General features: G+C 43.4%; 1 protein-coding gene across 3 annotated transcripts in view; it reads right to left on the bottom strand.

The window, feature by feature from the left end:
• Positions 1–14,703, bottom strand: part of dscama (Down syndrome cell adhesion molecule a) — an 82,366-nt gene that overhangs the window by 59,655 nt on the left and 8,008 nt on the right. For all 3 annotated transcript variants that reach the window (XM_027273835.1, XM_027273837.1, XM_027273836.1), the window contains exons 2-3: positions 3,883–4,200; positions 3,640–3,789 (exon numbers count right to left, since the gene is read on the bottom strand). In XM_027273835.1, coding sequence (XP_027129636.1) covers positions 3,640–3,789; positions 3,883–4,200 — 468 coding nt within the window. The remainder of the gene's footprint in view (positions 1–3,639; positions 3,790–3,882; positions 4,201–14,703) is intronic.

Genomic DNA, 14,703 nt, shown 5'->3' with positions numbered 1-14,703 from the left:
AAAGGCGCAACAGTTCATGTATGTTCCCTGATAGAGATAAACAGAGGAGAGATGAGGCTGAGCAGAGCAAAGAGAATCTGTGTGATGGCCGACGGCCCTTGTGCTCAGCTCGTGTGCTGAATGAAAAGAAGTCCCCCCGTGTGTGTGTGTGTGTTTTAGTGTGTGTGACTGAGTCTCTGCAGTAGTGCTGGGGGGTCGGCCCCCTCTCGGGCCCTACTGGTGCTGAATGCAGAGCAGGCAGCGTCAGGCCAAGGCAAATGACTACAAGGCCTCCTCAGTGACTGCAGCACAGGCTGCACCTGGGGAATGGCCTCGCACAGCAGCACAAGCCGCAGCCTGCAACAGTCCATCACGTGCACGCATCCCATGAAGCAAATCTACGGGACGTGCACGCCATCTCCACCACGGATGATGATCAATGACAAAAAGTGCAATGATGATCAGATGATTTTTAAACCTCTCTTGAAATCTGGGCCTTCTCATCGTCTTTTTTAAGGGCGACACTGCTACAAGCTGCAGTATTCGCTGCCTATGGGTCATCCACCAGACAACAGGACCCTTCACCCACACGCTTCATTCCACCATCACCGCTTCTTAGCACAAAGTCTGTCCAGTTCTTACATTTTCTAACATATGTGATCAAGATGCACAAAATACAGTAAAATAAATGACAAAAATAAAGCACAAATACATCAGCCGTCATTTCAGGCTGTTTCTAGACGAAAAGCTGCAAATGTGCACGATGTGTTGTTTCCCGACCTACACATTCACTCACGGTTTGCCTGATTTGATTTTCCTACAACAAATCTCCTGTTGTGACATCCTAGATGTCAGTTTGCCACCAACTACAGGAGCGCACTATAAATCAATCAGAGCCTTTTAACTGCATCACCACAGATGATGAAACTGAAAATACACCAACCACTGATATGAGCTAGAGATATCTACCTAACACGATTCAAAACTTTCATAAACAAGTCACGTCTGCTTCACCTCACTGACCTCTTGAATTCTCTTCTTTTGGGGGCTCTGACTTCTGCTTACTCTCTGGCATCTCAAGGATTAACTCTGCTGGTTGAGCATCAGGCAGCAGTTGTTGAGTTAATAGCATGAAACGATTGTGTTACTGGACTTTTGATTGGCTGCATGGCCACATCATTGGTAGAAATAGTAAAGTTGGGGTCAGAAACTTTTAATACAGTCACAAATTCCCCTTTATTGTGTCTATAAACCACTAAAACATCACAATCACACTTTGTCCTGATTGGCTCGCGTCTCAATAACTGAAATCCTCTTGCAGCTTTTGGGACTGATGCATCCCCCCCCCAACTTGCCTTGATACTCACACAAATAAATTAATGTTATATCGCTGAATGAAGCCGGATGACGCAAAACTGCTTTTGCAGATACCTGTAATTTGGTCCGTGAATATAATATTAAAGTAATTTCACCGGACAAAGCGACGGTGAGTCATTTGAGCTGTACGGTCATGGCTAACGAGAGTAATCCTTGCTTCTACACATGCGGTTTAAGTTGTTGCACAGAATAAATATCCATCTCTATTAACAAGTGGTTTGGTTTAGTACTGTATTTTTCGAAAGTGGGTGTAAAATGAGAATGTCATGTTCAGTGAAATAATTAAACTTTCGTTCCCGAGCAAGTCGACGTGTCATAACGTGAAGATACATCAGAAAAATAAAACTGCCCTGCCTCATTAGCAAATAGTGTTTTAAAGCATGAACTGTATATTTTCTACAGCACTTCAATCCACTATACAGCCACTAACAGCTATACAGCACGGTTACTCTTATTGGCTGTGCTGACTGAATGCATTTTTCATCATAATTTTCCATTCTTTTCTAATGGACAGCTGGGTTCTACCCTGCAACAACTCAAAAAAAAAAGGGTCTTGAAGTCCAGCGAGACTTACAGAGGGCTCGTCTGATGGGCCCCGCGCATCATGCTACACCTTCCAAACTGAAAAAGCCAATTCAATTATTCATGCCAGAGACAGAAAAGCTACATTTCACAAACTTTTTTGTTTGAAGCCAAAGTGTTGATATTATATTTACTCATTAAAGATTAAAACGTCCAAGCTCAGTCATCGAGATGAGCGTGGGGGGGGAGGGGGTTAAGGCATCTTGCGTCGAGCTGTCAGTTAGGGCGCATATAGACTCACAGACATGGATACATATACACAAAGTGCACTTAAAAACGTGTGCAGAAGAGGATGAGGGGAATGGACGGTGCGTCGGTGGGATGCGTGCGCTGAGACGTGAATAAAGACCATTTGCTCATGAATTCGTAGGCTTCTTCCGTCATCCATTATTTAGCGCGGAGAAGAGCGGTGGATTGGTGGCTGGATGATTTTTCTGACAGCGTTTACATGGCTGACGGCTACAGATGTGAAGATTTTTCACCGCTCAGGACAAAAACACTTTGTTTTGACAGAGCTGAAACTTTTCCAGCAAAAAACAAAAAAGCTAGAACAAACAATTCAACAACAAATCTATTCAAAAAGAGAAAACCTACACAGTAAATATAACAACATGGCAACATAAGCTGTGGATTTACCCATATCTGAAAACATGCTTGCGGCAAATCCATTTATGGACAATTAAGAGATTGCTATAGATTTCAACATGGCCGATTTCGCCTCAATGGACAAATGTGAAACGTCAACAAAAAAAAAAAACAGCATTTGCCCTCCATCCAAAAGCAAAATGACATTAGCTCTTGTCTATTGAGTTTGCTAAATGCCCCACATAAAGTGAATTTGCCCCCCAGGGCTGGGAAACAATCACGCAGGCCAGCGTTCCATTTAAGTGATTTGAATGATCGGAGTGCTGCAGTGCTTCCTATCAGCCAGAGAAATGGGTCAATACACTGAGACTAAGTGACATGGCTGGCAGCCCGCGCTCTCGTGGAAGGACCGGGCTAGAGGAAGAAGAGCGGGACCTCGCTGTCATTGGGTCAGACAGACCTGGATACACAGACACACACACACACACAATGGGTAAAAGCTAGGTCTTTGTGTTGGGTTCATGTCAGGAGATTCGTACAGTCAGACCACACACACACCTCTGCTGTCACAAAGGTCACCACATGGCGAACGCCACTTGTAATTGTCATTTTGCCTGGATGAACTTCATTCAAGAAGAAGACCGTAACATTACCGTCAACAAAACTGACTCCAGCCACACTGATGATACTAATAAAAAAAACAAGACCACATCTTCCAGAAGATGCAGCTGTCTCTCTTTTCACTACTGCTTGTTGTATTTTCACTTTTTCACACCGACTATTCACTTATTCCAATGTAATCATGGCAAAGAAGTTTAATCTCGCAGCTAACTTAGTGCCATGAAAAAAAATCTGCTCCATTCAGCAGATTTCCAACCAGATGGCTTACAAGAATTTTGTATTAAATTAATGTGGTAAGATGTATGAAATGTATCACAATCAAATCAAATCAATCACCCAGGCTGTGTTTATTAAACATCAATAAGAGACTTACAAGAACATCTTGGCTAAGAGTCAAACAAGATCCTCATCAGTTATCAAACACCAACGCCAAATTTCACATCACTGTGCGCGTTCACGTGGACGTTACAGTAAAGAAAAGATGCCATGACTTACTTTCAGCGTTGATTGACATTGTGTCTTTCTCCCAGGACACAACAGTGATGTAGGCCTCCACTGAGGCAGGGATAATGCACTTGAAGACCGCCACATTGCCTCTCATGGCTTTCTGGTCCTCCACCCGGACAGTATAGGGCTCTCGTAGGACTGGTAGGAGGGGACAGACAAGCATGTTGTGTATGAGACAAGCTACCATGATTTGTTTGGGGTTGCAACAAAAGCACAAAGTGTTTTACTGACCAGCCTTAATGTGAACATCTTGGCTCCTGATTCTCCCTGAGGGGTTCTCCGCTGTGCAATAGTAGGTGTTGTCGTGGATGAGTTTGCTGAAGCTGGAAGGGGGGATGTGGAAGATCTGAAGGGTGCCATTGGGGTGCACATGGCGGATCCCTGGCACATCATAGATCTCCTCGCTGGTGGCCAGGTACCAGCGCAGTGAGACAGGGGGCACGCCTGCGGCGGGACAGGGCACCGATGTCCCTGTGGTGCTGGCAAACACTACCTCTTGCACAGATGCATTGACAAAATATAAGCTGGAACGTAGATCTTCACAGAAAACTGCAGGGAGACAAATGAGATCACAAACAGGAACGTTAGTTAAGACATTAAAGCTTCCTATCAAAACCTGAACATTGCAAAATGACAAGCTGCACCCCCCAATTATTAAACCCCACCGCATAACAGCAACGCTATTATATCTGACAGAACTGTGCTATCCTGAATCTCAGTTTTTTCCACTGAATTTAGGCCGAGTGTGTTTTTCCCTGGTTGACCATTGTGTTTGTGCTCACTGCAGTGGAGGGAGGTTGCAGGAGTGTGTCTCTTGTTTTCTATGAAGAGACATTGCAGCAAAACTCAGGGAGAGGAGCAGTGGATGTGAAATAATAGAGCGAGCAGACCGAGGGCCAGACCTGCCTACACAACACGCATGTTCGTAGCCACGCCCTTCCTCTTAAACATGACACAGAACGCTAAAACTAATCGATTAAAAGCAAATTTTCCAAGCAGAAATTGTGCAAAAATGCCAACCGTTCACCAGGATTTTTGACAGACATAGGCTAAATGATTAACTGAAACAATATTCAGGAGATTCGTTAACCCTGCAGAGCACAAAACAATCCACAATCCTTTTCTGCACCAACCGAAAAGCTCAAGAGGGCAAACAAAACCCGACATAGTTCTCGGGAATCCAGTGAGTTTTTGTTGTCAGGTAATTTACCAACAATAGAAGGATTCTGAAGTAAATGTATGAACATGTTTAACAGAAATGAGACAGATCATATCGGTGTTTAAGGTTTTCTTTTTACCGTACAACCACACATTCTCTCTTAAACTAATCTGCTTTCATCGGAATTAAAATCCGTCACGGCATCTGTTGCCGATAAAAAAGGTTTAATCTCGAATGTAAATAAGTAATCTATCATTGTAACAGTTAAATTGTTGCAGCGCTGTCAAACACTCACTGATTACATTCCGGATATTGGCGGAAAATATCCCTAAAAGCCGGTCTGCAGTCAATTTGTCATGTTCATCTACACGCCCGTTGCAGCAGAGGATGTTTCCAAGTCATCTTAACTAATGAAGCAAGTCAATGTAATGTGATTCACTTCCCCCTGTAGTAAGTTACTGTGTTGGATAAAAACTGACAATGCAACTCTTTGCTGTAATGGACAACCCACACTGTTGGCACGGAGCCAGGATATGTACTGGCTGGATCCCAAGGAAGGGTGGAGGACTTGTTTAATACATCCACCGCCTTTTTAATATTTTCTTTTTCCTGCTATTTGACTTGTGAAGAAAATAAACAGTCATAACCCCCGACTGCAGCACATTTCTATAAATCTGCAATATTATTGTCACTTATTGTTGGTTAGTATCTCCGTCTGCCCTCTGCACAGTCTTGATGGAGATAGTAAGTAATGAAGAGCACGAGTGATGGTTCCTTTCCACTGGACAGCTAATTAACCCAATCAATATTTTTTCATTAGTTAACTAAATAGTTTTATTAATCAGTATTATAGGTGCCAGTACACCCAAGAACAATATTTTACATGTTGTTTTTAAGGGTGAGGACAAACTCCAAGGCTGTTTGATTGCAAGAGGATCCTTAACGTACCTCATCTGTACATATATATATAGATATTAACTCTTATTTACAACCTGTATTTTTGTGGTTTTTGGTCCAGTCCTCAAAACCTTATTATTTAATACTATAAATGCAAATAAAATCATACACTAGGTATATGTTTGTCCATTCCAGTTGCAGCTACACTGAAAACTTTGTGCTACAATGAGTAAAAGTTGAATTTCTCTGCAGAGGTTTTTCACTTGCTTCCACAGTTTAGAGTTACAGTTTAAAAGTACGGTGGCCCTAAGAGGCTACTGTTAACATGCAAATACAAAGCAGAATCCAAAAACAGAAAACATCTTCACCAAGACACAACGCAGCGTGACAAAATGATCTGAAAATAGAGAGAACATGCAAGCGAGTGCTTGTTGTAAAAAGCCGGTACACTGTGACATTTCACACCACAACAAAACAAAACGACCTCTCTGAATACAGTTGAATCAACATCTCTCTAAAACAGAATAAAAACTGAACATCACAACCTTCACAGAGGACATAATGCTCAGTTTTTATAGCTGCAATATTATACAAATCATGCAAAATGTTAAATAAGCTTAAATTGCTATTTTTCAACGCCAATGTTGATGACTGAATTATGTCATTATATACGGCCGTAAGAGGTGAGTGGCAGAAGAATACTACTACAATGTAAATATGAGGAATCACATTTTAGAAATTGATTTTTGTTTCAATTTAATTTATATTTATAGCTCCAAATCATAAGTTATCTCATGATATGAGTCTAGACTCAACAGTTCCCACCATGAGCAAGCACTCGCAGGCGATGGCAAGGAAAAACTTTCCTTTAAACAGGCGGATACCATCAGAGTTCATTGGTGTGTGAGCGTCTGCTGCAACTGGATGAATTAATAAAACATAAAATAGATGTTTTATTGTAATCAGTTTCATATGCCGAGCAAACCAAATTAAAAAAATGATAATTTGCACGTACGTTGATGTACAGTGCGGGCCTTTAAAGCTAATGTGAACAGCCACTGTCAGTCACTACTGTAAATATTTCAGACATCTCCTCCGGTCTTTGCTCTCTCTATCGTGGGCTCTCCCCTCCTGTCGCCTGCCCGCCTGCCTGCCTGCCTGCGCGACAGCTGCCAATCCCCCTTCCCCGGAGACCAAACATTTTAGCGCTTCATAAATTCCTAATGAGCGCGCTCAAATCACCGGCCACTTCCACCCACTGGTCGTTCAACCTGTTACGACAAACAAACATGGTGGCGTACACATGTTTCCGCGCATTTCTTGCTGCACTCACTTCACACATGCAGCACTCTGAGGGGCCGGGCCTGGAGGTGTTGAAAGGCAAACTGTTGTACTTGTCGACAGCTACAAGACAGTAGATTCTTATCCAAGAGGTGGTGAGGAAAAAAGGCAGAGGAGCCATGACACAGATTCTGGGGGGGTTGTTTTTTTTATTGACTGCCATGAAACCTGAACATTAATAACCTCAAAACACAGATCGTTTGGGAGCTTAGATGGAGAGTCAAATATTGAAGTGTCATTTTACCAATAAATGAGTAACCTGACGACAGGGAAGACCTCAAAAACAAGTGTGCTGATACGACTTGGCAGCACGCGCGCGCGCACACACGCTCGTGTTTGCATGTTCGGGGTTGTGTGTACTACGTGACAATCTATCTTGTTTTGTAGTCGACGCGCAGATAAATAACCTTCAGCTTTTATTGTTCTGTCATCACATGACTCCACTCAAATTTCTCCGGAGCTGTACGATTACTCACTTGACTGCTCTTACGCCGATCAATCATCAGTTTGGAAGGTTCATTAAAACACTAAGCGTGAGTCCATACTGAGCGTTTAACCTTCATGAAGACAGATTGCTTAGTACTTTTATCACTATTTCTTATTTCCCTAAAAAATGATCAATTTGGACGAACAAATGAATTTGTCATAGAAAAGGCCGCAATGCTGCAGCGCACGTGCAAAGAAAAGCAGCGATGAAGGCGCGAGAACAAACATCTTAAATGGCTCACTACCCGTAATGATGCAGGCTAGAACTTATCGAGGGTTAATTTATGGCCATGTAATCACACAGAGTAACAGCTTGTCAGTGGTTTTCTCAAGTAGGAAAATCTGCCATCAAGATGATCATAAAATCGCAGCATCTGTTCTGAATAGCGGGGAAGCTACTGTGACTGTACTGTGTCTGACTGATCAGCAGACGACTGTTTTATTACAATTTATTTAACCAGGCTCCAAAACAGGCTTTTTGTCATCTGCCAGATATCTAATAATGATCTCCCAAATACCAGAGCTATCATCGAACACACACACACACACACACACACATGCAGTAGATATTTTTATTTACTTGCTCAAAATTTAAAGCTCTACTGTGAAAACTTGAATCTAAAGGCTCTCCTTAGCCGATATAATGCAAATATATGAAATATGCAAAGGCCAAAAACGACATTGACATGTTTTAGACAGACTTTAGATTTCTCTGACAAAGTCACTGTGAAATTTGGGAATAACATGCATTCATCAAATTCACAAAACATACAGTATAGCGTTAAAACACAAAGCTACTACCTGTACCTAAATGAACAAATAATAAAATAACAAAGCATGTTTTGAATTTGAACTCCGGCTTCTTAAATGAGTCAGAATAAAAGCTGTAAATCCCTCGAGAAAGGAGTAAAAATAAGAAGTGACATTAGAAATAGAAACAGCAGGATTTAATAGTAAGAAAAGTCAGAAACGCATTGGGTCACACAGCATGATTTTCCCGGCTACAGGTTGTAGATTTAGTAAGAGGAAGTCCAGGTTAATGTAAAGTTAGCCGGAAGTTTTTATGATAAAACACGAGAGGCTGCTGATCGGCTATTTTAGCTCATTTGGCCATACTGAAGGATTTTTACGGAACAAAAAGAAGGTTATGGAGGCAATGGGAGAAGGTCCAAATTAAAATAAAGGAAAAACCTTTTTGTCCACTGTGAGGTCACCAAGGTACCGACCTTCAACAGTAGACATGAGGTAAAAAAGGCAAGAGTAAGGCACATCTGAAAACTCTGGTGAAAGGTCCATGTGGCAAATATTACTGCTTTCTGTTTGTTTGGTCATGTCCAAATCTTGTATTCGTGCTCGTTTACATCTCCAGTACACTATTTTCTATAAGTAAAAGTCACATTTTATTCTAATCATCTATCAGGGACATGCATGTAGGCGGCGTGATGGGTGCTGCAGTAGCTGACACTCTTTAAATGAGGACAAGCAGCCATCATGCAGCCTCCGGTCTGAGTGTGTTTGAAAGGTGACTGAGCGAAGAAGAGAGTCGGGCCTCATAACTGCTTTTGTCTCAATCCGCTTTGCACCAGCTCATGAAAAATTGAGATCCCCCCCCTCCTCCACCTCCTCCACCTCCATCCATTTCTGGGTGGCTGATTCCTTAAGATGAGAAAGCCTGATGGACGCAAAACCCTGCCAGATCCCAATAGTTCAGATAGATACAGTGGGAGTGCATTTATTTTTCAGTGCAGTGCCAAGAAAAACAGGTACGGGTGGGGGTTGAGTGGGGAGGCGGGAAAGCACTCCAACAGTTACACGCAGGCAGCTATTAACAGAGAGAGGACGTAAAGAAAAAGGACAGGAGATGCCACGACGGAGGTCAAAGGTACGCTCCAGCTGAGTCGTATCCCACGACCACCTCCAAACGAAGACCGTTCCTCTCTTATTTTCGTCTTTTCCACCATGCCTCCGTTTCCAAGCACTGCTTCGTCTGTTTGTATTCCTTCCTAACCTTCATTTCTCCTTCACGCTCCTCTGACCCCGTCTCTCACATTCTGACGTACTCCACCTTTTTACACGAGGATGCAGGTGCAAAAAAACCTCCACCAAAAAAACCAATGCACGTGAAGGGAGAGGAAAGTCTGCGTATCACGCTGCACCCAGCTGCCCACTGACCGACTCTGCTGATCTGTATTTATCATCCGTTGGACCTTCACAAGTCCCCGCGACTGAGCAGCGGCAGCAGCCTACAATTAGGAATCTGTAAGGAAAGGTTTTGGAACAGAACCAAAAAGACTGCCGTGTCCTGGTTAAAGAGTAAACAAGACTGCTGGGTCAAGAGGAAAATCCTCCTGTATCACACATTACCCTACTTGGACCGCTTGTCCAATAACGCATTCAAATCAGTTTAATAGAAGATGTTGGTTGCAGAATATTTCCTTTGACTCTTGAGTGAGAATGAGCAGAAATCACATCGACATAATTCGTATTTTGGGGTGACATTATTATTTGAATGTTCATGTTGTAAATGAATATCCCAAGACAAACCAGCCCAATTTATTTATCATAACGCTTGTTTGCTTGCAAGCGAAAGGAGACGTTACGTGGGTGGCTGTTGGCTGTCATCAAGCGTGTTTGTGTACAGCACCGTTAAATAGTAACCTCGTTAACGGCTGTCATGAAACAGTAAGACGTAACACATACAAATGCACATCTCTGAGATATGTAACGCATTGTTTTTCTATTTTGTTTTTGTGCAGAGGGAAGTGTACGCTCACTTTTAAAAAAGGATCTATTGATAATAACTGGGAACACAGGAGCGAGATCAAAACAAGAGCCGGGCTGAATCTTGAAACGGGAGATGAAAGATTTATGTGGACCGTATCGATAGTCAGCCGTCAGATTAACGCTTTGGTCCACATCTCAAAGGATTTCTGTCTCTGTTGATAGTGCTGGTTTTTCTGAATCTCACTTTAAAAAATGAATTATCTATCAGCTTATTGGACGGACCTAAAAAAGGACGATTGGGCTGTTTGTAGAAGTCACACTGGACGCTAAACTAGAACTTCAATCATGTTCCATTCTTATTTTCCTTGAAGTCCTTGAAGTCATTCTATCTTAGTCTTCTGGCTCTGGCATCGCACACATACCATTTACAATATTACGCCGAACACCAACGCACTCCCGTGCCTATCATGCCCACACACACACACATATGCTCTCACAACAGTCACCACCACATGCCCGTCTTAATCGACATCAGTCTTCCATGAGCCAAAAACCACAAAAAGGAAAAAGTGATATTGTTCAATTATGAATCCCACACATGTATAATAGATGGACTCTTTTTTTTTTTTTTACTGTGTTTTCTGCAAAGCTGCAAAGAAAGAGAGGGGTCCTGTTGGGTTAGTGTGTTTGCTCCCTTCTTCCCGCTGTGTGAAATAACGCTTGGCGCAGTCCCACATGTCATCACCTATTGGCGGTGGGTCCTGCTGAAGCCTCTAATAGTGGATTGCAGGTGACTCCTAATGCAATCCTCCCATACAGGGGAGCCCCCGCTACTGTGTTTGGAGCTCAAGGGCACCAGACGCGCTTCGGTCAAGGAGAGTGCATGCGGGCGTGTCAGAGGGATGTGGGGGGATGAGCGTTAATGTCTGGAAGCCCACGCGAACATGGAGGCTGACACAGGGCTTGTTTGACAGGTGAGACAGTGAGCAGTCGATGTAATGTTGCTGCTTTAGCCCGACACCATTACAGAGGATATTTCTTACATGTGGATATATATTTCAAATATGAAAAGACACAAACAAACAAAGGCTTTTTATTTTTCACCTGTTATGTCCCCTCATGATCCTCCGGTCTGACAATGCCCATCAAGCGGCTGCTTCCAAATCACCCAAGCAATTTATTTAAGTAAATGTCTGATCAATACAGGTCCCACTAACACGCAACATAAATAGGCCTATGCATTAGCCTGTGCATTAGCCCACTGATGTGTCAGGGGCTTTTTGCTCGGCCTGTGTTTACCTCAACCAAACACCATTAATCAACCTTCGTTGAATGTGGTCTGCAGTCTTGTTTTCTTGTTGAAATGATGCTTGACTTGACTTGGGCTGAGCCTGATTTTCACCCTTTTTCTCCCACGATTTTATCACATTGAATTAGCTATGAGCCGCAACATGTCTTTCCCTGCCCAAGGCTGCTAATGTATTTAAACATTACAGTCCAATTGGCTCTCAGCCACAGTGTGGCCCCTCACCAGGTCAGGGATCTCTGTGGTGCTACAGTGGGCACCGGGGCATCAAGACATTAGGGCGACTCCACTGGGGCAAACAAGCACTGAGCCACACTGACAGCTCATGGCAGGCAATGCAGGTAATTAAGGCAGAGCTCTGCAGAGACCGCCTAGGGAGGGAGGGGGGAAGAGTGGGAGTGCAAAAAAAGGGGGAGGGACAGGGAGGGGTGGAGATGGGGTGGAGGACAGGACGGCCTCATGATGACAGTGAGTAAGCATCCAAGCGCCCTCCCTCCTCCGCCCCCGCAACCTCAACCCCACCCCTCCTCTCCTGCCCTAGGGGTTTACACAATAAGCGGTAAAGAGAAGTGCCGCGCTGATCCGAGATGCAGATCAGAGAACATGGTCCCCCCCCCGCCCCCCCCCTCACTCTCTCAAATCACCGGCTCCCATTTTGCCCTCATGAATAAATGTTGAGGGGTGCGCTCAGTGCCACGGAGCCGCTATGTAAAACAATGATACCCTCCTCTGATGTCAACTCTTTGGAGGGCGAGACGAGAGTCACTGTGGAGAGGGTTAGTTGATGCATATGAACGCTCATTTACATAAGCGCCAACAGTGGAGGGAGAGGGAGTTCCCCGTGTACCGGGTACTTTGAAGACCTTAATCAGTTACATCACTGCGGTGGAAAAACATGGACAAATAGTGCAAATTGACTGAGACAGAGCGAGGGAGGAATAAAAGAGCGGCGTGAAGAGTAAGCAACAAACAAACTCATGAAGAAAAAGACAAACAAAAAAGAAAAACGACCATATGATACGCTCATAATCCTCCATCACCCTTCATGTGGCACAGTGACACAGCACTGAAATGACAAAATATATCCAGTGTGGCAACTTCCAAAATTATTCCACATGAATGTCAAAGTGTGAAGCAGAGCTTGATGCTCAAGTTAGCTCAAGTATATTAGAGATATCAGATATATTAAAGAGCCAGTTTCAGCCTATAACCCTGTTGTCTGTCCATGGTGTTGAAAACAAACAATTTATTAATAATTCCTCTGTTTCCCCCCCAAGAAGTCTGAGCTACTATGGGTGGTAATGTGAGTTGCTCCACAACATTGGTCCAAAAATATTTCAAAACTATTGGATGGATTGCCATGAAATTTTGTTCAGACATTCATGGTCCCCAGAGGATGAAGTCTCCTGAGTTTGGTGATCGCCTGACTTTTTATCTTGTGGCACCAGCCGGTCATGGTTTTTACCCATCCAGTAAAATATCTCAGCATCTACTATGCAGATCACTAATATCTGGTGGACGTTCATGTCCTCTCCACGATGGATTGTAACCCCTCTGACTTTAAATCTAGCATCATCATCCAATTCAATTTCAGTCAGCTTATTTTAGCCTGAAGTCTTGTCGTCACTGTGAAGTTGAACCAGCGGAGATGTTGCTGCACGCAGCCAAGAAATAGTTTGGCACATGAACCCCTGCAATATGCTACATTTTGGTTTTAAACGTGCGACTGAGTGAATTTAAGAGGTGCAGATTATCTTTGGACAGTCGAGAAGAACAGCTTCACATGTACTGTACAGAAACGATGACGTATTAATCCTCTGAATAAACTTCTGAAAGGACAACGGCATCAATCACTTGTTCGTTGATGGATTAACCGTCTTGCACATGGCACGGGCAAAACGTGACGTTTAAACGCGGTGATGTCAAATTTTGTCTCGTCATCCGACAAAGTGCTGGAGTATATTTTCAGTGAGAGGATTTTTAGTTAGGGCTGTTTAGTTATTGACTTTCTTGTCTGAACAATTCTACAGTGCTTGACTCAAATTTGTATGCAATATATCCCGGGCACGATATACACTGTGCATGCTTTTAGAGAGAGCGGAAGAGAGGCATTATTTCTATTTCAGTAAAATTCCTCCCGCCTCCGCTTGCTATACTGTCAAGTGCAACTCTGACTGAGCTGATAGAGAGACACAGAGAGAGGGAGAGAGAGAGAGGGAGGTGGATTCTCAGGTGAGCTGAGAGGGAGGACATCAAACCCAGCAGGGAGGGATGAACGGACAGATTAGCAGGAGGAGGAAGGCTGACAGCTTGAAGATCATCTACATATTGTACTACAGTGCAGCACAGGAGCCTATAGCCGACATATAAATATCATATGCACATGGCAATATTAAATAGAAATCTGAGCAGAGCTCCAACAGTGCAGCTGAGCGTTAAATATAATGAATCCTTAGGCATTAAAACACTTTTAGACTGGATTCGACATATGACTGAAGGCGAGTGGTGACTAAACACGCTGACATGAATGACAGAGAGCTCAAGTGCATCATGAGCAAACCACAGGCCAAAAAATGTGACTGGGAAATGTTCACATAAGTTCAGGTTATGTTCTGCTGCTGTTTGATTTGACTTAAATGAAAAAGTATCCGTCTAACACGGAGGCAATGTGCCAGTTTCTTCCAGATGTGTGTCCAAGTAGACTGATAAAACAGTTTGGAGAGGATGATCTGTGAAACAGTTATATAGTAGAACTGTATCCCTCACTCGTATTTCTGTCCAATCAGTGCAGGTGCATCGTTAAAAAGGCCAGCCAAATACTCCATGCGAGGCAGCTCTCCACTAAAACAAGCGTGCAAGATATGAAAACTCACATACATCAGCGTCCTTGGGTCTTGTTTGAGGTTATGAATCAGTAATCCACACCGGGGAAACAATGAGATCCTGGACTGGATGCAACGTGCAAACGAGAAAGAAGGTAGCAGACGACTAAATCCTTTCAGCGGTGCAAAAATGCAAGAATCAGCGTCTCATTTTGTGGTTTTGTGCACCCCTACCTGAAGCATGTGATATCCATCCACACAGGAGCACTGAGTTTTTGTATGCATGAGGGCGAGTGCTGCCCTTAATTGTCAGATGC

Source organism: Larimichthys crocea, chromosome XXII (assembly GCF_000972845.2).
Source record: "Larimichthys crocea isolate SSNF chromosome XXII, L_crocea_2.0, whole genome shotgun sequence".
In the NCBI taxonomy this organism is placed as follows: domain Eukaryota; kingdom Metazoa; phylum Chordata; class Actinopteri; family Sciaenidae; genus Larimichthys; species Larimichthys crocea.
The sequence above is the reverse complement of the archived record's forward strand: the minus strand, read 5'-3'. Positions and strand labels throughout refer to the sequence as shown.